General features: G+C 45.3%; 1 protein-coding gene across 1 annotated transcript in view; it reads left to right on the forward strand.

Moving 5' to 3' along the window:
* Positions 1-24,190, forward strand: part of mycbpap (mycbp associated protein) — a gene marked incomplete at both ends in the record, with an annotated part of 83,632 nt that extends 59,442 nt beyond the window's left edge. Inside the window, 5 exons of the mRNA XM_084318204.1 lie at positions 6,986-7,084; positions 8,933-9,096; positions 10,523-10,647; positions 20,380-20,528; positions 24,185-24,190. Coding sequence (XP_084174330.1) covers positions 6,986-7,084; positions 8,933-9,096; positions 10,523-10,647; positions 20,380-20,528; positions 24,185-24,190 — 543 coding nt within the window. The remainder of the gene's footprint in view (positions 1-6,985; positions 7,085-8,932; positions 9,097-10,522; positions 10,648-20,379; positions 20,529-24,184) is intronic.
* Positions 24,191-24,883: the final 693 nt, after the last annotated feature.

Here is a 24,883-nt window from a genome sequence, read left to right on the forward strand (position 1 = left end):
TACATTTGAGGGGGAAGAAACTGTACATTGGACGACGTGGGGGGGGGGGGGGGTAGCTGTACATTGGAGGTGGTTAGGTGGGTGGGGTGGCTCACAACTTCCTGCCCCCTTATCTGCCCATCATGTTGTTGTGTTTAAACGTGCTGTCAGTGGTATTTCTTTGTTAAAATAATTGTTGAATAGCTCTACATTCTGACAGTCATCATTGATATAGAGAGTGTCTGGTCAGTAACAACCTCGGCTCTGCAGTACACAGGAAATACAAGATGTTCTGGTATCCAGTTCCCACTATCTAATCAGGAGAGAGAACCCTAGATATTACCCTAGATATTTTTACTCATTTCAAGAAATCTGAGAGTGGCGCACCGCATCACTGCCTCGCAGACCTACGCGGTCGACCCGGGTTCGACCTCCCGCTCCCGGACGGACTTGTCGCATGTCCTCCCACATCTTCTCCCGTTCTCCCTCTCATGTCTGACCATAAAAGCTGTAAATAAATAAATAAATATATATTTTTTTAATCCACTTTTTCTCCTTATTTTCTATTTTTCTCCCATCCAATTTCGTGTGTACAATTCTCCCCTCCCCTGTCTTGAACGTTGCTCGACTATGCCCCCCACTGGTCGGTTGTAGAGAGGATAGAAGCCTTGCATCACGTGTTCCCTCCGGCACACGAGGAGGCAGCCTGTCGCATCTTTTCGCCTGCCAGCGCGGACTCTCATTGGCGAGGTGTAACGCATGGGAGGCTCACACTACCCTCGCCACTTCCTGTCTGCTGTGCAGGCGTCTCCCAACCGACCTGTAGGGGTCGCTGTCCACAACGTCCAATCCCCACCCATCGACTTCCACCCGCTGACTCTGCCAAATGAGCCAGTACGACGGCCGGCCCAAGCCGAAGGCAATGCTGAGACTGGGATTCGATACTGGAGTCTCTTGCATTGGTGACGAGCGCAATCTCCGCTACGCCACCCAGCCGCCTCTAAAAATAAATCTTAACATTTTTTTAAAATCTTGCCATGCCAGATTATTTTACTTGTTTCAAGCACATTTGCACAACTTGGTCTATTTTTGTCAGACCATTTTTGCAGTGTGGAGTTCTCTCCCCTGATTCTGATAAAGTGGGAACGGGATACCAGAAAATTTCTTTTGTGTTTACTGCAGAGCAGGAGGAAATGAGAGACCCATGTTACTACCATCTATATCACTGATGGCTGTCGGAATGTACAGCTATTATTTTAACACACAGACCACTTATTTTAACAACAAATGTCCACGTACAGCACCATTAATATTCACCCACCCGTCGTCTCTAGGCTACCATTACAGCCGTGCGTTGCCCCATTCGGGCTCTACGTGACTCTGTTTCCATCCAGCGCACCACAGCAGCATATTATTGTCATAACATCATGCCAGGACCTTAACCCGGTCACGCTGTTGCCATCTGCCCCCAGAAGAGATCTAACGGGGGTCCTGTCGCCACGGCGATGCGGGCACTGCAGCGAGGACCCGGCTATAATTGGGCTATAATCAGTTAGCGTTAGGCTGATTCGATTGGTCTGGCAAATATGGAGCACGGCTGTCTCCGGAGTTTCCTAACTCCACGACGTCTTTAGGGGATGTGGGAGACGCAGCTCGTGCACACGTGGGCACATAGACACGCATGCACACAGGCACACACACACGCACACACACACACACAAGAAAGTGTTGCCAAAACTGATGGCGGGGAGTGTATCTTCCTGTCACATGTGGCCTATATTGGTGAAAAATGGGGCAATTCTCTCACCAGGTCACGTCCATCATTACCAACCATTTTGATCATTACAGCTCTCTCTCTCTCTCTCTCTCTGTGGCTCCCGTGTGGATTCTATCACGGCAAAAGGGTCAATCAATACCTTGAGAAATGATCAAAAGGACAGGTGACACGGATGATGATGGTTACAGGATCAGAGGAGCAGGATGATATTCGTTTCCTGGCCCTGTTTCAGTGGCGCGTGCGAAGACCTCTCTGGCGTTCGGTGTAATGCTGAGGTGACTGGAGAACTCACGCTGCTTGCGATATAGAAACACTCTTCAGTCACATCATCCAGTCACATGGCAGTAATGGACACCCGCTGACACCCAGAGAGGATACTGATGTCGCTGGGTTCAACAGTATCCTTCAGTAAATGTGTTCACTGGTAAATCGAACTTGTATCCGGGTGGTAATGGCGCTCAGATGCTCTTTCGGGGTCGTGGCGGGTGAGCTCGCCCACTGTGCACGCATTCTGAAGTCACGTGTTATGAGCCGAAACAAGCTAGTCTGTCGAGTGTTGAGAAAGTAGCAGATTCACGGCAGAATAACAAACGTGTATGAGCGCGTTAGCCGCCGGTCTGGTGACGCTGTGTTTGCTTTGTCACGCTTCACTGTGTCCAGAAGGAGAATTGGTCACATTCGGGTCACGACTGGTAAACTCTGGGGTCATGATAGTAGCAGTTCCCCCGTAACCAAGTGCATTTAATTTACCAGTAAGTCAGTCTGGTGCAGTGTTATCAGAACACAATCTATACCAGCATGTGCCTATTGGATGTAGCCAATTACTTAAACACTTTCTTCACAAACATAGCCACAACACTGGTAAACAAACTACCCTCCCACTCAGGGCAGTATGGGGTAGAACACATAGTAGCATACTACAAGAACCTAGGCGTCCACAAAGACGATTTCAAACTGGAAATGGTAACTACAGATGAGGTACTCAATAAACTGAGCGCCCTCCAACCAAACAAGGCCACTGGCCATGACAACATCCCCTCCAAATTCCTCAGAGACTCAGCAGCCGCCATCACCCCAGTCATCACACACATAATAAACCTCTCCATAAAACAGGGACACGTCCCCAAGGACTTCAAAATAGCGAGAGTAACACCCCTGCACAAAAAGGGCAGCAAATTAGACCCAGGCAACTACCGCCCTGTTTCTATCCTTACATCCATCTCGAAAGTCATGGAAAAAATAGTATACGAACTGGTCGAAAAGTACCTTACGGATAAAAATCTAATCTACAAATTCCAATCTGGCTTCAGAACATCCCACTCCACTGACACATGCCTTCTCTATTTGAACGACCACATCAAGCAAGAGGTGGACGCGGGCAAATACTGCGGCCATGGTCATGCTAGACCTACAAAAGGCCTTCGACACTGTCAATCACACCATTCTGATTGACAAACTAAAAAGCAATTGGTTTTGATAGTTTATCAGTGAGCTGGATACAATCCTACCTGGAGTGGCAGAGAACAGATGGTGGAGGTAAACGGTACCCTATCCCCCCCCCCTCACAGTGAACTGTGGTGTTCCACAAGGAAGCATACTAGGACCACTACTGTTCCTAATTTATGCAAATGACATGTCGTCAGCTTGTGACTGCAACTTGTTCCTGTTTGCGGACGACTCAGCCCTGCTGGTCTCTGACAAGAACAAGTTACAGGTTGAAAAAAACCCTCAGCTCGGAACTAGGCAAAATCTGCATATGGCTCGCCGACAACAAACTATCATTACACATGGGCAAAACAGAGTCCATTCTCTTCGGTTCAAATAACAAACTCAGCTAAACCGACGGCTTCTCAGTTACAGTGGGTGACAATATTGTCACAAGGAAAGATGAAATTACCCTACCTGGTCATCCAGGCTCCTCTCTCCTAGAGGCTAATCTTTCCTGACAAAATGGATCCAAGTAATAAAAAAAGTCAATCAACGAACTCGATTCTTGTACCGGATCTCCTCCTTGGTAAACAAGAATACCCTGAAAGACTCTGGCAGGAGCACTCAATTCAATGGTACTACGACTATGCTTGCACCTCATGGTACCAAAGCACCTCAAAGGCACTAAAAACCAAATTACAAACATCTCAAAACAAACTAGTCAGAGCGGGGCGTCCAATGATCGAAGGGTTGGTGGTTCGAATCCCGCTCAAGCCCATGTCCATCCCATTGCCGCTGTGTCCTTGGGCAAGACACTTAACCTACTTGCCTCGTATGAATGTGTATGCATGTGAATGAATGTTGGTGGTGGTCGGAGGGGCCGTAGGCGTTGATTATTCGCCACGCTTCCGTGAGTCTGCCTCAGGGCAGCTCTGGCTGCAATTGTAGCTTACCACCACCGGTATGACTGTGTATGAACGAATAATGGACTCTGTGAAGCGCTCTGAGTCAGAGCAACAGTCAGTCAGAGAAGAGCGCTATATAAATCCAATCCATTATTATTATTACTACTGCTTGACCTGACTCCTAGAACCCACCTCACCCCTGCACACTTTGCCAACCTAGGATGGCTTAGAGTAGACGACAGAGTACAGCAACTTGCAATGGGCCTGGTCTACAAGATACACTACACGACCAAGGTACATGTCAAAATACTTCCCAAAGGTCAGTGAATACCACGATCACAACACCAGAGGGAGCTCCACAAATCATGTAAAACCCAGATTCGGCTCAAACAAGGGACTAAACATAAACACGTTTCGCAATTATGCCACAACAATGTGGAACGCCCTACCCAAAGCTGTAAAGGAATGTGAATCACTACCCACCTTCAAAAACACTCTCAAAGAACACCTACGGGAGACTGCAATTCAAAACTGGCCCCTACAAATGTCCTAACCCAGTTGTACAATAAAGACCAAGCATGGCTTTGTCAGTATTCCAATGTACAGCCCCACCCAACCCCACCCCACCTACCCAACCTCCTCCAATGTACAGTTTCTATGTCAAATGTATGTCAGTATTCCAATGTACAGTGTGTGTCCCCCCTACCCAACCCCCCCCCCCCCCCCCACCTCCAATGTACAGCCCCACCCCACCTACCCAACCTCCCCCAATGCACAGTTTCTATGTCAGATGTATATACACTCTTTTTCTGGATTTTTTTAGTATCACAAACAGTACTGTATTTGAAAATCTGGTATGTCATAAATGTATAGATGTAGCAGTACTGTCTATCTGTATGTCGTGTGTGTCATATGATGAATTGAAAATGGGGGACCCTGATGGAAACAAGACAAAAGTCTTTCTCAGGTCTGCATCCTCTTAACAATTGTATGTATTGAGCTGTACTGTACTGTACCCATTCTGCAATCTGTTAATAAACTTTTCAATCAATCAATCAATCAATCGCATGTGTTTACATTAGGGCTGACCTCGAATAGTCGAATAGTCGACTAATCCATCGAAAGGAGCTGTAGTTGACTGCCAATCTCTCAGTCGAATGCAAACTTTTTTTTTTTTAATCATTCCATTTGGGCTGTGGGGGGTGCTTAATGTCTGATTGGGCTGTCGGGGGTGCCTAATGTCTGCCAGTCGACTATCTGCACATTTTGGCCAATCATAGTCGACTATACAAATCCTTAGTCGGGGACAGGCCTAGTTTACATTCTGGATTCATTCTGGATACTTATATGTAGATAAGGGATAAGGGGTTCACATGCGTTAAGGTCTTATATGTAGATAAGGGATAAGGGGTTAAATGCAGTTTAATTCTGGATACTAGCTAGGCAATATCCTGGTCAAGGTCTTATATGTAGATAAGGGATAAGAGTTTAAATGCAGTTTAATTCTGGATACTAACTAGGTAATATCCTGGTTAAGGTCTTATATGTAGATAAGGGATAAGGGGTTTACATGCGTTAAGGTCTTATATGTAGATAAGGGGTTAAATGCAGTTTAATTCTGGATACTAGCTAGGTAATATCCCGGTTAAGGTCTTATATGTAGATAAGGTGTTTACATGTCTCAGTATCCTGGCTGCTATTGGCATAACGCAGTGCTCATAGTCGGAACATGAGTTTATCCTGGATATTATACTGTGACATACAGTGTAGCATTTACATGCGCCAACTCATTGAAAGAACACTTGAGTTTCCCCCGAATAATATTGGAATATTAATGTGCAAGTAAAGCGGCCATTATCTCATGGTCCACTGAATGTCTGATGGATAATAAAGTGTTGTTTGCTGAGAAATATTGTTTGTCTGCCTTGTCTTGCATGGCCCAGACCCTTTTTGACACTCGGCACTGTTTCAGTACAAAGATCCGGTAGAAATCATTAGCATTAGGACCAGAGGGGGGGGGGGATTGATTGTTTGTTTGTATCTCTTCGACCAATCACAATCATACAGGGCAGCACTAAACTTGGGGGTCGGGGGAACAGTGGCGTCAGTGGGAGGATTACGAATGAATGAAAACTTTATTTAACAGATTGCAGAATGGGTACAATACAGTACGGCTCAATACATACAATTGTTAAGGGGATGCAGACCTGAGAAAGACGTTTGTCTTGTTTCCATCAGGGTCCCCCATTGAAAATTGAAATTGAAACGAAACTCCTGTCCACTGGCAACATCCTGTCAGTGAGACTATTGTCTGCCTCCTTTTTCTGTGCTGTTTCTGTAAGATGTACTGTAGTCAGAGCTGGACCTGCTGTTGAATCACTGCTAAATGGAGAACCATACCTCTTTAGGGCTTAATCACTATCTATTATGGTCATATGAATGTTGATCAGTGCTTCATACTCCTAAGATTCCGAGCTCCGGGAGGGTCATCAAAGAGAAGCCGCATATTCTCGGTCCTCGCCCCACAATGGTGGAATGAACTTCCCACCACAGTTGAACCTGTTAAACCTGACCAATCTTTCGTTGTCGACTAAAAACACACTTCTTCACTAAATATAAAAAAATATATATATTAAAACACTAACCTTCTTACTGTCCTATACTACCATACACTCCTCCTACTATACAAATATGTCTCATGTCTATGCACTCAATACCGCAGCACCCAAGTTTCAGCACTGTTTGATCATTGTTACTCAGCTGAAAGAGTTGTGCCCTTCCTGCTGACTTGTCGTACAGAACTTGTAAGTCGCTTTGGATAAAAGCGTCAGCTAAATGACAAAATGTATGTAAATGTAGAAATGGCATACCTTATTTATATCCTCTTGTGTTACAGCTGCTGTACCATTATGAGACAGTGGAGGCGCTGAAGAGGCTGTGGCAGGAGGTGGCTGCAGGAAGTGACTGGGACCTCTCTATTGATACCCTCAGACAGGTGGGGAGGGTTACTTTCAATAAGTACTCCCTCACAGATGACTGATTACCAACCTGAAATGATCATACAGTCCATTTGGATTATTTTGCGTTTTGTACATTTCAGTTTTGTATATTGTATATTTTGTATGGTGTTTGGTCTCTTACTCTTTTACTGTATGAAGCACAATCTCAGGAGGGTCATACAGAACCAAGCATTTCACTATAATGTACCTTGTTATGTGAAAAAGAAAAAGAAAACGTGGACAGCACAAGTACAGTACGATGAAAATAAGTTTGTCATCCAACCAGAGTGCAAATGTAACAGTAACGTGCATCAGCAATATACAATGTACAGGTGATTAAACTGGGTACAAAATATACAAATGAGTACCACTGAGTGTAGTGCTAATATGAAGAAAGTTATGTCATTTTTTTCATGGAAGATATTGGTTCTTTAGTCTAATCTAAGTCTGTAGGCCACACAGTGGGGCTGATCAAGGGAGAACCCTGGGTTCTGATCCAGGACACTCAGTCAAGTTGCCCATATGAGCCCTTCTGGTCAGGCGTGACCAGTGGAGCAAAGTCTTCTCCGCTAACAGGAAATACGCTTTTTTACTATAAAAATTGTGTAAAAGGATACGTCTTATTTCTGGAGCATACATGTGAACGGCACAAATGAAAAACACAAAGTTATCTTGCTTGAAGAAATGTTTTTCCTTCCCTGCTGTTTTCTTTTATCGTCCTGGTTTGTCGCAAAAGTTACACAGTGCAGCTTTAAATAGACTATTTTATTCCAGTTTATAAACGGAATAGCTGTGAACATAGTCAACTGTCAACAGTACAACTGCACAGCCAATCAAATCACTGGACATTGTACATGAATGTTAAAGCTCGGGTAGGCAATTATTTAAGAAATATTTTGGTAATATTTGGTGAAATAAAGTTTGCACCAGTTAGTTGCGCACTCACCAAATTGTGGGAAATTCAAGGGAACTCGCGAGAACAGCCTGTTTTGGAATATGTGTGAGATTATGGTCATAATAATACTATATAGAGGGTATCCTGAGACTGTATCCCTTACCTACTCTTACTAGTTACACAGCTGGCCAGTATGACTACGACCATACTGTCTTATTTTTTTTTATCCACTTTTTCTCCTATTTTTCAATTTTTCTTCCATCCCAATTCCATTGTGCCAATTCTCCCCTCCCCCGTCTTGAACGTTGCTCGCATATGCCCCCCACTGGCCGGTTGTAGGGAGGATAGAAGCCTTGCATCACGTGGTCCTCCGATACACGAAGAGGCAGCCTGTCACATCTTTTCACCTGCCAGCGTGGACTCTCATTGGCGAGGTGTAACGTGTGGGAGGCTCACACTACCCCCGCCATTTCCTGTCTCTGCTGTGCAGGCGTCCCCAACCGACCTGTAGGAGTCGCTGTCCACAACGTCCAGATTACCACCCATCGACTTCCACCCGCTAACTCTGCCAATTGAGTTAGTATGACGGCTGGCCCAAGCTGGAGGCAACGCCGACAGCCGGAGTCGAACCCGGTGTCTCTTGCGTTGGTGACGAGCGCAATGTCCGATGTGCCACCCAGCCGCCCCGACCATACTGTCTTTATACCTGTATCACTGTACATACATCTGATTAGCACTATTACTCAGTAGTCCTAATTTATACATTTATATCCAGTTTAATCACCTGTACATTGTATATTACTATTGCACTTTACTGCTACATTTGCACTCTGGTTGGATGCCAAACCTCTTTTTGTTGTACTGTACTTGTGCTGTATAATGACATACATTTGAATCGAATTTAATCTAATAAGTCAGTTGCCCGTGTCTTGGTTGACCTCCCCCTAAGGTGGTACTGTCCCTGCCTGAGGAGGAGGAGGCGGTGGAGCCAGAGTCAGCCCAGCCCAGCCTCACCAGAGACAGAGGCATGGCCACGCTCAGCACCCTGCTGCTCCAACTCTCCACACCACCACCAGCACACACACACACCCCTCTGACACCAGCCACTGTAGGGTGAGACACACACACACACACACACACACACACACACACACACACACACACACACACCACCAGCACACACACACCCCTCTGACACCAGCCACTGTAGGGTGAGACACACACACACACACACACACCACCAGCACACACCCCTCTGACACCAGCCACTGTAGGGTGAGACACACACACACACCGCAAGCACACACACACACACACACACACACACACACACACACACACACACACACACACACACACACACACACACACATACACTTCTTACCTGACTACCACCTACATGAGTAGTCATCTCTCTCTCTCTCTCTTCTCTCTCTCTCTCTCTCTCTCTCTCTCTCTCTCTCTCTCTCTCTCTCTCTCTCTCTCTCTCTCTCTCTCTCTCTCTCTCTCTCTCTCTCTCTCTCTCTCTCTGTCTCTGTCTCTCTCTATATTTGCGTCTGTGTGTCTCTCTTTTTGTTTCTCTCTCTGTCAATTCAATTCAATTCAATGGGGCTTTATTGACATGGGAAACATACGTTTACATTGCCAAAGCCAGTGTTAAAACAAACTAAACTAAGCAAAACAGTCAAACAGAGAAATCAGAAGAAATCAGTACAGTACAGAAGGAATTGTTGCGTGATTGACAGTCTTTATGGGGGTTGTATTCCGTTGGATGTCCTTTTCTTGTCACAGCAGCTCACAAATCCTGCTGCTGTGTTTGCACATTGTTGTATTTCTCCCAGTAGGTATGGGAGTTTTAAATTATTTGCCATGTTTTCAAAGTCTCTTTAGGTGTTTGCAATTTGTGGGAAGTATATGTCTCTGATGTCTTGGTATAGTGGGCAGGTTGTTAAGAAGTGTAGCTCGGTTTCCACCTCTTCTTGTGTGCAGTCGGTGCACAGTCTGTCTTCTCTTGGGAGCCAGGTCTGCCTATTGTGGCCTTTCTCGATGGCTAGGCTGTGCTCGCTGAGTCTGTACCTAGTCAAGGATCTTCTTAGTTTTGGGTCAGTCTCAGTGCTCAGGTATTCTGCCACTGTGTACTCTCTGTTTAGGGCCAAATAGCATTCCAATTTGCTCTGGTTTTGGGTTGATTCTCTGTCTCTTTCTCTATCTTTCTCTCGCTCTATCTTTCTGTCTCTCTCTCTCTCTCTCTCTCTCTCTCTCTCTCTCTCTCTCTCTCTCTCTCTCTCTCGCTCTCTCTCTCTCTCTCTCTCTCTCTCTCTCTCTCTCTCTCTCTCTCTCTCTCTCTCTCTCTCTCTCTCTCTCTCTCTCTCTCTGTCTCTGTCTCTCTCTCTCTCTGTCTCTCTCTCTGTCTTAGTCTCACTTACATTCACCCACAGCCACACACATAGCCGTTAAGCTACATAAGTACAACTCGAGTCTCTCTCTTACACACACATACACAGTGTCTGAGTAGTGTGGTGTGTGGCGCCCCCTGCAGGTGTTTGCTGTGGAGGGAGTTGTTGGACAGCCTGACCAGTGAGGCCATGTGGCTCACACAGCTCCTGGGTCTGCCGGACACAGACACCTGGACCAGACCCACACCAGAACCAGAACCAGACCCCTGTGAGTCTCTCACAACACACACACACACACACACACACACACACACACACACACACACACACACACACACACACACACACACACACACACACACACACACACACACACACACACACACACACACACACAGACACCTGGACTAGGGATGTCTATTTTTATTTATTTTTTTGATGGTATGGTTATTGTCTGAGGAAATATCACAGTTTCACAGTTTTCACAATTATTATAAAAATAAATCTGTATCTTCCTTTTGAATAGAATAGTCACAGGCTGCAGGACCTCTTTTCTGCATCAGAAAACACACACACACACATAGCGTACACACACACACAACACACACACACACACACACACATAGTGTACACACACAACACAACACACATACACACACAACACATACACACACATAGCGTACACACACAACACACACACACACACCTCTCACCTCGTCATCTCTCTCTCTACCACAACGTTCACTTATCTCGCACAAAAAAACAATAATTTCCATGGTGTTGATTAAATCAGACATGATGAATTAGCAATAATTCACTTGATGAAGTCGAGTTGGATGCAGACGCCCGAGTCGAAGCGGATGACTGATGAGCTTTTAAAAGCGGAAGTAAATAAGAACATAATGGACGACTGAAGGCTAAATTGAGACATCTGTCGTATTGCCACGCGGTCGGAGACGGAGGTGCGTTCGATTCGCATCACGGGCCAGTTGAAGTGCGGCCAGGCGAGGCAGCGGGCCAAAATTTATGGATGAGTGAATTCGGTCTGCGGGCCGTGTTTGGCCCGCAGGCCTTCAGTTTGACACATAACCAGATAATGAAAACATATAGACCACCGCAACACTTCCGGTATTTTCATTTAATTCATTTTATCCCCCTGCGCTCTCCCATGAGCTCCATGTAACCAGTGTTAATTTTGTTGACTAAATTGATGACGAAAGATGTTCGTCAACGAAGGTTTTTTTCATGACGACAACGAGACGTGACGTCACGTTATTGAAGACCATTTGACGGTAACGAGACTAATAGTTAATTAAATATCGTTGACCACAACTGAGGACACAAAAATGTAATTTACAAAAACCAGGACGAAATTTCTCTTCATGTATGTTGATATTGTTGACTAAAACAAGACGAGACAAAATAATTATAACTTTTCTTAATGCCATTGTCCCGAGTAGAGCAGTGTGACGGGGAGCTATGTTATTAGCATTAGCTGGAGCTATTTGAAAAGCTAGTTTTAGCTTAACGTTACCTTGGCTAAAGTTGGGACTATTCATAATCCAGCTGCAGACCTGCAAGCAAAGTACAGCAAGTTGGCAAAGGAGTATTCCAAGGTAAATAACTTTTTCACCAGTAACGTTACATTGTTTGTATTTCCATCTAGCCCGTGTTAGCTAGTGGCTAAGCTAGCTCACGCTAATGTGGCTAACTGATCGACCTCTCCCACACAATTAATGACATGTTGCGGACAGCCATACCGGTGACAATGTTTAGCTTTTAGTGCCAAATGATAAGAGTCTGAGGCGGAGTCTCAAAAGAGAATGTTGAATATTTGTTTTGCATTAAAAATCACAACAGAGAGCCTCTGCTACTACAGTAGCCAACCTAAACGGAGCAGCCTGGATAGGAAGTGCCCAACAACATATAATGTCCGTGTGGAACCAACGTGCCAACAACAACCATTCCGTGGGTGAAGCATAGTTGAGCATAGAACTTTTAATGATACTAATACTAATCTATACAATTACCTGTTGTTGAATAAATACCATTACTTTCTAGTTATTACTAAAAAATAGTATATATAAAACAGTAGCTGTAAAAAAGAAAAGAAAAAAAAGTTTTATAATTTATATAATATACTTTTTTTTTTTTTTTTATGTATGCACTGGTATTGGATCAGTATAACCAGACCTAGACCACCTCTAACTCTAACCCCTAACCAGACCTAGGCCACCTCTAACTTTAACCCCTAAGTTAGGGTTGTGACTTAGGGCCTTTTCTCACTCACCCTATTCGTTTCTATTTCGTTCCGTTCTGCCCGTTTCGAGATCTGATTCGAACTCCCCCCCCCCCTCTCCCCCCTCTAGTTTGTGTACACACTTCAGTCTGGGTGCGCTCTGGGTTTTGTTTACGGTTTGCGTTTTGAGCTTGTAAGCTTGCCGTAGTCGATGATGTCACGCTCGAAATGTAAACACAGGAAGTGTGTTAACACGGAGACTGGAGAATGGATGTTGATATAAAGAACAAATAACTAATAAATATGAAGTTATATTTGAACCTCTGTTGTCAAGCCTTGTCAATATAACCCACCCCCCTTTTCTCACGAATGGAACTCTGTTGTAGAGTCCGCTTTTGATCGTTTTGCAGGGCTAACAATAACGCTAAGCTAACGGCTAACGCTAACGTTACTACATGCAACATACTAGTAACATTGCTCGCGTCGATTATATTGAATGTCATTGATCTACTGGTCGACCGAAAATGTAAACGGGAATGTCTTAACACGACTGCGGACTCTGGATGTTGATATAAAATGAACAAATTGCCAATAAATATGAAGTTATATTTGAACCTCTGTTGTCAAGCCATGTCAATATAACCCACCCCATTTTATCACGAATGGATGGTGTTGTAGAGTCCGCTTTTGAGCGTTTTGAGCGATCTACTGGTCGACCACGGCCGACTGGTTGGGCACCACTGGTCTAATAGAAATAAATGCATTTGAACAATGTATAGACATAGCAATGGCAAACAAAATTTATGACGTTATGTCAGCACCAGGCGCCACGCCCGTGAAAAGGTACAAGCTCGCAAAGCCACACCCCCCGTTCTCCCGGGACCGACCCCGAGACCACCTCTGCCAGCTGATCCCGTTCAGCGGGGGGTGAAACGATTCAGCGCCGTCTCGCACCCCAAAAGGGGTGAGTGAGAACACTGCCCCCCGTGCTCCGGGACGGTGATTCGATACAAAAGGCTGAGTGTGAAAGCCCCCTTAGAGGTGGTCTAGGTCCGGATAGGGGTTAAGAGTTGGTCTAGCCCTTTACATCCATCTATCTAAATAATAATAATAAATTATAATGAATGCTTAACTACCTCTAAGTTACCCTAACCAGACCTAGACCACCTCTAACTCTAACCACTAACCAGACCTATTCCATGTGGCACTTTAACACTGACCTCAGAATGTGATTTTATATAATGTTTTTATGCAAGCAGATTGCAATCAGTGTGTACTACTACTAGTACGACTGTGTGTTCTGTTTACTTAGTTTACAGTATCCTGTTATAGAATAAACCGCTGCCAGACACAGCAGAGAGAGAGAGGACAGACATGACAGAGAGGACAGACACAGCAGAGAGAGGACAGACATGGCAGAGAGAAAGGAAAGACACAGCAAACAGAAGACAGACAGAGTTCAGTGTCGTCTCTCAGTGTCGTCTCTCTGGTCAGAAACAACGTCACCACATCCGTAATGCTCTCTTTGATGCATACATTGGACCATGTCTACACCAACATATACTGTAGGAGCAACAATACATTGGACCATGTCTACACCAACATATACTGTAGGAGCAACAATACATTGGACCATGTCTACACCAACATATACTGTAGGAGCAATAATACATTGGACCATGTCTACACCAACATACTTCCTGTGTATCACGACTCAGATTCCCCTAGGTTAAAAAATAAATACGCAATTTAAATCAGAAAATGTTCCATGTTGACTATTTCTGACAAGTTTCTTTCCATTAACTAAAAATAGACAAAAATGTCATCCGTTTTTGTCGACTAAATCTAGACTTAAAACAAAAAAGACAAAATTGAGACAAAAACTGACTAAATACTAAAATGCTCAGACATTTAGTTGACTAAAACTGACTAAACGAAAAATAAATGAAGATGACTAAATATGATGAAAACTAAAAAGGAGCACTTGACAATTGACACATGACTAAGACTAAAACTAAACTGAAAATAGCTGCCAAAATTAACACTGCATGTAACGCGGGGAAGTGCAGTGGTCTATTCTCATTCCTACTTTTTGACTGTTTGCGTTTGGATTATGGATTGGCCCTTTTACAGCTTCTTGCTTGAACGATAGGTTATGACTATAACCAAGTTCTGTTAGTTAGGGGCGATGCTTGGCATCACTACTGCACTATCTCGCGTACGTGCACGCGTACTGAATAAACCACAAATGTACCTCTAATACCAGTATTAGTCTGACCACACCCCTCATCAGCTTACCTTCATAAGCAGGTGTGTGGTCACCTGCTCTCCTCCTTCCCAAGCTTTCACCACAAGGTGAGGACAAGGGCTGCAGCGGTCGTCTGATGCCAAGCATCGCCCCTAACTAACAGAACTTGGTTATAGTCATAACCTATCGTTCTGTATCGTTAGTGGCTTAGCTTGGCATCACTACTGCACAAGGGAGGCCAAGCGGAGCCACTTGGCTGACAAATACACCCCGCTGACAGCCCCCCAAAACCATCAGAACAGGGAGGGCCGAGCCCCCCCGACCCCCCCTAATGGAGGGTATCCCCCCTATTAGAGGCTTCACGGGAAGGCGACGGACCCGACCGTGCGAAGAGGCACTCAAGCAACTTAACGCACAGGGTGAGCAGACCGTGGCTTGACCCCACGACTACACACACGCACAACCCGCATGCCACCCGGGAACGAACGGAGGAACAACCTCGTTACTGCCCCCAGAATCACGGGGCCAAGGGCAAACCCAACCCCGTGGCAAGGCCGTAGCAGCGGAGCGCGAAGGAAGACCCAGACCCACCAAAAGGACTGGACTCCCTGGAATGGGGGCCCGGAGAAGTCCATGATGCCAGCATCAAGACCCCACCAGGTGGGCACGTAGTGCCCCGCCCCCCACATCGCCAGCGTATTCGGACAAAGGCCCCTCAGTTACTGCACCTGGTATTCCCAGGCGGAATCCCATCCAAGTACTAACCAGGCCAGAACCTGCTTAGCTTCCGAGATCGGACGAGATCGGGCGCGTTCAGGTTGGTATGGCCGTAAGCCGAGCGGGCCCCGTCCCCCCAATAGTACACCGCCTGGCACACTGACCCTGCAGAACAGGCAGTCAGCATGGCCGTAAGCACACAAAAAGGTTAACCAACGGAAGCAGGCAGCGCACCGGGGAAAAACCAGGCAACAGGCTGTTAACCCTAGCCTGGAGACTGCGGACGAGACAGGCGCCAGAGGGGACAGCTGAACACAGCCGCCCCGGCGGAAGGAGCGTAAGCTGGCGGTGTTGCATGACCAAGCCTCCATTTAAAAACCCCCACCCAGAGGGGTCGAGGCAGAGAAGGCTGACACGATTGGCAGACGTCATGAACGTGCAGGGGCACCCTCAAACGGTGAACCCGGGAGTTGACACTGCTCCAACACACCAGGGAATCAACCACCTCGGTGTTACCCAATGCGGTGGTTGTTCCTATAACCCCTCAAGAAAAAACTCCAAAACACACCTGCGGGCATACACCGGCTATACCGCAGTACAAGTGTTTCAGTTTCCAAAAAGGGTTAACCCAGGCCTACGGGTCGCAAACATCACTTCGGACCGGGCCTGGCGGTACGGGAAGCACAGGGTCACCAGAGGAGGTCAAAAAACCACCCCCACAGGCCCCTCTTCGCCATGCGTGAGAGAGGAGCGAAAAATAATGGAGAACCAGCCCCTAAGCACACCGTACCTGGTATTCCCCGGCGGTCTCCCAACCAAGTACTAACCAGGACCAACCTGTGTAGCGGCCGAGATCCGACGAGATCGAGCGCGTACAGAATGGCATGGCTGTAAGCCATGACGACAGTGCTGAGTAAAAACATACCCAACCAGGGTCTCCATAGCGCTTAACCCTGTGACACCCAGACCGACCCGGCATTTTTCCCCCTGAAAAAAGCCCAAGTCCCTCAGGGTACCAGAACAGCAGATCTGCATCCCCGGCGGGTTCAACTGATCTGGACCAGCGTGACCAGAACCAGTCCCGTGCCCTAACCACACCGACATGCCTACTCCAGGAGAAGGGCAGATATGCGTGTTGATCTTAACATGAAAAGAAGGCGCCACCCAGACGTTCGGACGAACCGCGCCTGGTGGCCCACCCCAAGGGCGTGAGACCCCACTACATATGTTCAGATCCATCCCGTCATCATCCCCCAGACATGAACGAGAATCCGTCGACAACCCACCCAGGTCATGGGATGTGGTCGTCGGAAGAGGAAAAACCCCCATCTCAGTTGCTTTATAAAAACGCTGTTTCAACCACAAGCAACCAAGGCGTGCCAGTCAATCGCCTGTTTACAGCGAGCTAGCACTATACGTGCGTCGGGACACACCCCCATCAATGAACAGGCTATTTAGACCTGTCATTGAATCCCCAAGGCGCCCAGGGGAACGACAAGAGGGGTGTGACACTCCCTAACTCCAACACTTCTGGAATAGAAAGAAGGAAGCATCAACAGTATGTATCCCAGTCTACACAGCCAGGGTAAAAAATGTTCACATTTTTACATCCCACCACCCTCCCATAGGAAAGAGACGGGGATCCCCAGAGAGACTTCCCACGCGAGCTGTACAGATTGAAAAGAATATATTGCACCTTGAGCCATGTAAAAAACTGGTTTTAGGGCCTCCGGGGAAGAGGCACTGAACCCATACACACTCAATAAACGAATTGAATCGAATATACATACAATAGAAAAGGACCCTTCTAGAGGGTCCACTCACTTTGACAATCTGAGGAGGAAGGCTCTGTACTCTGATGGAGGCTTCCTCACATGGAAGAAGGAGTCCGAACTCACAGAAGGCCTGAATAGGCGCTTGGTGAGGAGGAGCCCTGACCACCCCCCCTGAAAACAGATCCATCACATGGACCTGAACAGCACACGGAAGTCCTACCAACAGAGACGCGCACGGTGACGTACTCTATGGCGGGGGAATTCCTGCGGTGCACACGCCCAATATACCAGGCCGTGGGACCAGGAACTCCCTCCCCCCCCCCCCCCCCCCCCCCCCCGTAACGTGCCGAACCGCCACGTGACGGGAACCTTGAAGGACAGGGGGTGTACCCCTGACCGACAGAACAATGGGGAGAGGAAAGGTTACCAGTTCACCCCTTTTACGACCCCACACCCATGATACGACGTAACGACAAAAAGAGAATATGACACAGTCATAGTCAGCTCTATGAAGCGTTTCACAGCTCCACACAGCGCATGAGCTAACCTGCTATCTGATTTTTACTAAGGAAAAACACAGAATAGAGAGGGCTCTAAGAACCCCGGTCCAACATACACATGTGCTTCTGTGGCCAGTACAACCCAGTTGTAGGTCACATGACACACACAACCCATCATCACCTACAAAAAATGGCAAAAACACTCAACAGAGGAACGCCGTTTTTTTCACAATGAGAGAATACATCATTCTTGATTAGTATCGACCACAGGCCTTGCTAAGCACACATGACAGCAACCAAACCAATTTCCCTTTAGGAAATAAGTTTCTCCAGCAGATTTAGCACAACCTCAGCAATCAAGCTAAGAGTTACATCGTATCCCTACCACACAAAAGACACAATTAATGCACAACATGTCTGATAGGAGGTGATAAAGTCCCCAGGGAACCGGGGGGGAAAAACACAATCCTCCTATTTTACCCTCAATACGGCCAGTTAAAACAGGAAACCCTGTTAATGTGTGAACACACTGTTCATTGTCATCACAGTCTGAGAAAGAACATTCTTTTACTCACTTGTCACCAAGCATAGCTTCATAGGTTAGTTGCCTTAGTAGTGAGTACACGGTACACATAAACACCATGATGTTTCTCACACAACAACCAGATCAATACATCACGATCTGCACGGAGAAGCTAACTGCCAGTGACAAAAACAGCTCACACATAACCCGCAACGTATCCTAAATGTATTGCAACAACACACGTTTTGGGAAAAAACACCGTTATTCACAATACATTTAGCAAAGTAAAACCAGAAGACGTGTTATGAGGTCTGGTCAACCCCGTACCTACCCGGAACGCAGATCAGCGAAGTGCAGTCACAAGACACCGTAGAACACAGCCGTCCTGTGTTGTTCGATCCGGGCAGCGTCGCCGCTCCAACCAGTCGCTACAGTCCTTTTTGTTGACGCAATCCCCGTCCAGGCTCAGGGCAGGGTCGACGAAACATCCCCTGTCAAGGATGACGTCGCGGTCAAGAGTGTAAAACATGTTCAAATCAAAGCACGTTCAACAGAATAGCATCAAGCCAACGGCGATCAGAAGCGAGCTCCCGGCGGCGCGCGAGAAGCTAAGCTACCCCGCGCCCTAATAGTAGGCCTTAAGCAGGCCATGCAGCGATCCAGCAGGCTAACGCAGCAGTTAACAGCTGACCGGCTAACCGTAAGCTATGAACATGTAAACAATGACATAACACTCACCCAGACAGGCCGCCGTTCTGAACCTCTCCTCACTTTTTAAGAGAAAAGAGAAAACAAGACGTCAACACCGCTTCACAACGGTGACATTACCACGTCCGACGGAAATCAGCACAGTACCAACTGGCCTGTGTAGCTGACTTTAAACATGAATCTGCCGCTATCGCACATTACATGCACATATCCCCTCGTGAAGGAATACTCTCATTTGGATATGAAAGATGGGGCCTTAACACGGTGACAGAGAGAATCCACTCGTCCAGAACACACAGGGATCACCAGTGTCAATGGTCGCGGCCCACTATAGTTAAAACTATAATGGTCTTCAGACCAAGGTCTTCTGTCGCCTAGGTGGCCAAACAAAGGACCCTAGCCTGGGGCCGGTTTCCATAAACTTTGTCAAGTAGCCCCCATAGCACTAACAGACAAGTGGAGCCCGCCAGCAAACACTACTCACCCAACCTGGAACGCACCGCTTCTCACAACAGCGGCATGTCCGACAGTTCAGCTGTGGCCTGACAGGTTTCACCCCAACAAACACAGCAAGGAACTGCAGTTGAGAAGCATGCAGCGGCGTGCTCCCAATACGAAAACCGGTGGAGGGTTTTTAGAATGATCATCATCTTCCAGACACTCCAGTACGAAGACAATATCGCCGTATTTTCTCGAAAATAGTGAGAGAGAAAATAAAGATATGATGTCAACGTATCCTTGTTTCCCAAAGCTGTTCCTAATCCAATTTCTTCCATCATGGTGTCAAGTGTGGGGATCTACCGAGGCACCTCTTCCTTGTGGTGAAAGCGAGAAGGAGGAGAGCAGGTGACCACACACCTGCTTATGAAGGTAAGCTGATGAGGGGTGTGGTCAGACTAATACTGGTATTAGAGGTACATTTGTGGTTTATTCAGTACGCGTGCACGTACGCGAGATAGTGCAGTAGTGATGCCAAGCTAAGCCACTAACGATACAGAACTGATATAGTCTTATGGCTCCAGCAGTTTCACACCCCTATCGGTCCCCGACAGTAAACGCCAGTGTGACATTTCAAAAACGCATGGCCGTTAATCGGAATAATAACTGACCTATTTCAGACCCCGTCCTCTTTTCTTGATCCTCCAATGGCAACTACCCCGGACAAACGGTAGGTCAGTCGTCTTCGTGCCCGACTCTGGGACTTCTTAGGTGTTCATCCGATAGGCTTCTCTCACACACAGGCGTCCCGATGGTCATTCCTCCTCGCTGAGAGCTGTGATTCTGATCTAGCTTTGCAGGAGGTGCTGAAAGAGGAGGAGAGAGTGGGGAGCGCCAAGAAGAAACACGACCATAAAGGAGCCTCCAAGTTACCGGCAAAAGAAGCCACTGCTAAGGAGGAGAAGAGAGTGGCCAAGTTACTGGCAAAAGAGAAGTCAGAGGTGAGAAAAAACCTGTGTGTGTGTGTGTATGTACAGTTATGTGTTTGTGTGTATATGTGTGTGTGTTTATGTGTTTGTGTATGTGTTTGTGTGTACGTCGTGTGTGTGTCTGTGTACCTGCCTACTGTACCTGCCTCTACTGTGTATGAAAGAAAGTTAAAGGAGAAGCTGTTCCCTCTTATGCCACTAGGTGACAGCAGATACTAAAACATCTCATTATGAACATAAGCTTGTGTAGATAGGATGCGCGTGTGTGTGTGTGTGTGTGTGTGTGTGTGTGTGTGTGTGTGTGTATGCGCGTGCGTGTGTGTGTTTCACATGTCTTTCACATACTCCGTTCGCACATGCATGCCATCCCTGAGATGTTTAGCAACACTTCCTGCACAGGGTCATGAATGTGAGCAGATATCCAGGGTAAATCTGCTCCACAGTATTTCCCGCCTCAAGACCCGGTGCCATCCCACAGAACGTCCCTGTATGACCATGTTATGAATGAAAACAGTAACATTGACCCTATTTACACGGCGAAAGGAATCCCAACCTGAGTGGTGTGATGTAAGAGCAAAATGGCCACCGGGTGTGAATATGGTCAATTGCAGGGACAAGCAGGTCAAAGCCCCATATCCATATTCATTCAGTCTCAGTATCCCGATGTCCAGAAGGTATCCAATGATGTATCTGACCACTAGTTGACTTGGCAAATACAAGTTATTCTGATTCTGATATACTTATGTATATATAACATTTTCCACCGTAGACTAAAAACACACGTATTCTATATCTGAAATGAAAAAAGAAAAGATATACTAACCTTCGTACTGTTTTTTTAATATCATCATCTTTGCCTATATTACTACCTACTATGCTCATCTGTCTTTACTACTATGCACTCAAGACTGTAGCACCCAATGTTTGATGAACATTGTTACTTAGCTGAAAGAGTTGTACTCTTCCTGCTGACCTGTTGTACAGAACTTGTAAGTCACTTTGGATAAAAGCTTCAGCTAAATGACTGAATGTAAATGTAAATGTTATGTACCAACAATACCTAATTGAGATACACTTCAAAGTAATTTGCCTTCATGGTTTACTGTCTATTGTACGGTACGTCTTGCACTGTATGTGAGGTACTTGTGCCTTGTGCATCCGTATGTACTGTGTGCCAACGCCAGCAAGACAAATCTAAGTACGTTCATTGTATTTCACGAACAAAGTAATTATAATTCACAGCGCTCCGCACATTTTAACACACGGCTGGTCCGGTGGGAATGTATTCGCTAACAGTAAACCCTTTTCAGTGTTGGTGCGCTGGGTTCACAGCGCCAGTCCTCCCTGTTCTAGCCTTCCTGGGACATCCGAGTTATTACCTGCTAGCAAGAAAGTCTTGGGGAAATGATTTACTGGAGAAGACGACCAGCAAATAACAGGAATGTGATTTTTCTGTCTTTTACTTATGATTGATTCATTGATTGATTGATTTGATTGAAACACTACACCCATATATGTCTAATGAATATTTCTGCTCATAGTCGATTCATATGTTGATTTGGTCTCATTCGACAAGTTCAGGTTTCAAGTTTTGTTTTATTTGTCAAATATAAGGTACATGTACATTACAGTGAAATGCTTGGTTCTGTATGAGCCTCCTGAGATTGTGCTGAGTAAATTTCTGGTAAGCACTAGATTGAAAGAGGCCCCTCTGCGTAAATTGCATGTTGGAAAACTAAAATATTCTACAGATTTGACCATGAAATCAACAATTGGATTTGTCTAAATACCCTACAACTCTTAAGTCGAGTAGCTAGCAGCCCTGTTTTCCATTTCTGCACACCGCACCACTATTTCTGAGTGTATTTGTGTCGTCCTGCTCACACCTGAAAGTAGTTGTTTTCATAGCAACCATTGACTTGGTGGAGCTGTAGCACAACACAAACCCTCATGACTCAATGTCACTTCAGGAACAACTATAATCACAGATTTCCTCAGCTTTGTCTGTATGTCTCCTGTTGTCTTTCTCTATCTCTCTCTATCTCTTTCCCTCTCTCCCTCTCTCTCTCTCACACATAAGGTACAGCCTATTAGTCACTGGGTGCCATGGAAATGGGACACTGTGAAAATGTGCACCTGCTCTCCAACTGTGTGTCCAGGGTGTGAATTACGACACCTGTACCAGGCTTAGCCATCTGCGCACACGCACACACACACACAGCGGCAGTAATCGGCACACAAGCTGGAATACTACAGTACAATCGAAAACAAACTCTGAACTATGCAGTATTTTATGTAATAATCCGGATGTCCATGAAGAAAAAGGAAGATGAGCGCTGTGACGACTCATTCTGAAGATGCTATCAGCATGTAGCTCAAACAGCCTAAAGGGGAACACCACTCAAATTAGGAATTCCAGTATGTGACTTCCATGGTCTAGGAAAGTTATTATTATTATTGGTGAACATGAACTCTCCCAAAGCCATGCAGAAACCAGAGAGGTTTGATTGATTGATTGAAAACTTTATTAACAGAACGTGTACAATACAGTACGGCTCAATACAAACAACTGCTAAGAGGATGCAGACCGGAAAAAGACTTTCATCTTGTTTACACAAGGGTCCATTTTCAATTCATCAAGACATTTATGACATACAAGACATACAAATATACAGTACTGTACATTGGAGGGTGGGGGGTATTTTGACATTTACCGGTCAGGTCAGACTCACACTGGTCTGAGAGACTCCTCCATGGACAGGAATCTGGAATCTGAGACATATTTTGTGTATTAAGCTTTCCAATCCAATCCAATCCAACTTTATTTATAAAACGCTTTAACAGCCACAGGGGCACAAAGTGCTGTACAGAGGGAGCATATTAAAAACTATAAGCAGCACTAAAAATAGATTACAAATTAAAATAAAAACAAGAGTACCAAAAAAAGAGAAGAAAAAAAAGAAGGTAAACTAGGCAGCAATACAAATTTAAATAGATCAGAGTACTTAAAAAATATTTAAAAGCAAAGGACACAGTAACAAAACGATACAACAACAACAACAACAACAACAACAACAACAACAACAACAACAACAACAACAACAACAACAACAACAACAACAACAACAACAACAACACAGTAAGACAATAAGATCATAAAATCAACAAGCTACATGGTGTCGAAAGCCAGAGAGAAAAGGTGGGTCTTAAGGAGGCCTTTGAAACGGGGCAGTGATGAGGCCTGCCTAATCTGCAGTGGCAGCTCGTTCCACATTTTGGAGGCGACAACGGAGAAGGCACGTCCCCCCTGAGCTTACGCCTAGTTGTAGGCACTACTAGGAGCAGCTGTAGTGTTCTCAGTTCTGGAACAGAAACCGTACAGTACACACGTGTACACAGAGTGCTCCCCTATGGGTGATCTGAGTGTCATCTATACAATCTTTCCCAATTAATTGTCTGAGGAGCAGCTCCAGACTTTATACCTGACAACTCCATACATTTGCTTTTTAGCTCTAGTTTTGGGTGTTTATTAGAGATGTTCATGTTCAATGTTATTTCTGACTGTCTTAGGCCATAGGAATAACATGTATTTAAGGTATTAATATCTATTTAACACAGAATAACTTCTCTTCATGTTACTTCATGTCCCTGTGTATTGTTGTGTACAGCTATGACAATTTTCTCAGATATTTATACAAGAATAAGATTCTTCTGTATTCATGGAAACGGCTATATTTCCCATCCTGTACTGAGAGACATGCTCTTATAAATGATCTTGCTATTATGAGAAAACTAGCTTGAGAAATCGGTATGGGGTGTCAATATGGGAATCTCACCATTACGTTTTTGGGGTCATGGTTCCATTTAAAATCAATTCTCGATTTGAGATCATGATTATCTAGGAAATTCGATAGATTCAATTCTAGATTTTGTTATAAAGCTTGAATTTTTTATTTTTTATTTTGTATTCTACACCTTTCTAAAAGCTCTGTGGATGTATTATTATTTTTAAATTAGTACTCTACAATTTGTATCTATAGCACCTTTAATGTCTTTAATATATATTTACTCAGAAGAGATGTAATTCTGAGTAAAAATCCTCATAATTACAACAAATGAATAATTTATACAATCACTTCTGTTATTTCTTGTATGTATATGTTACTGGCATGCGAAAACCTAACAACTCCAATGTTTTTACTTGCAATGCGTTGTTACTTTGTTCATTTCTGAAAGGTTTACTTTTTGGAGATACATTGGCCTCAATTAGTGAAATATACTCTGACTCCATTACCTACACCCTATAGGCTCTGTTACCCATACTGTACAACTCTGAACTCTGTTGCCTATACTCAATTTATACGTAT

Source organism: Notolepis coatsorum (genome assembly GCF_963971535.1).
Source record: "Notolepis coatsorum genome assembly, chromosome: 7".
NCBI lineage: Eukaryota > Metazoa > Chordata > Actinopteri > Aulopiformes > Paralepididae > Notolepis > Notolepis coatsorum.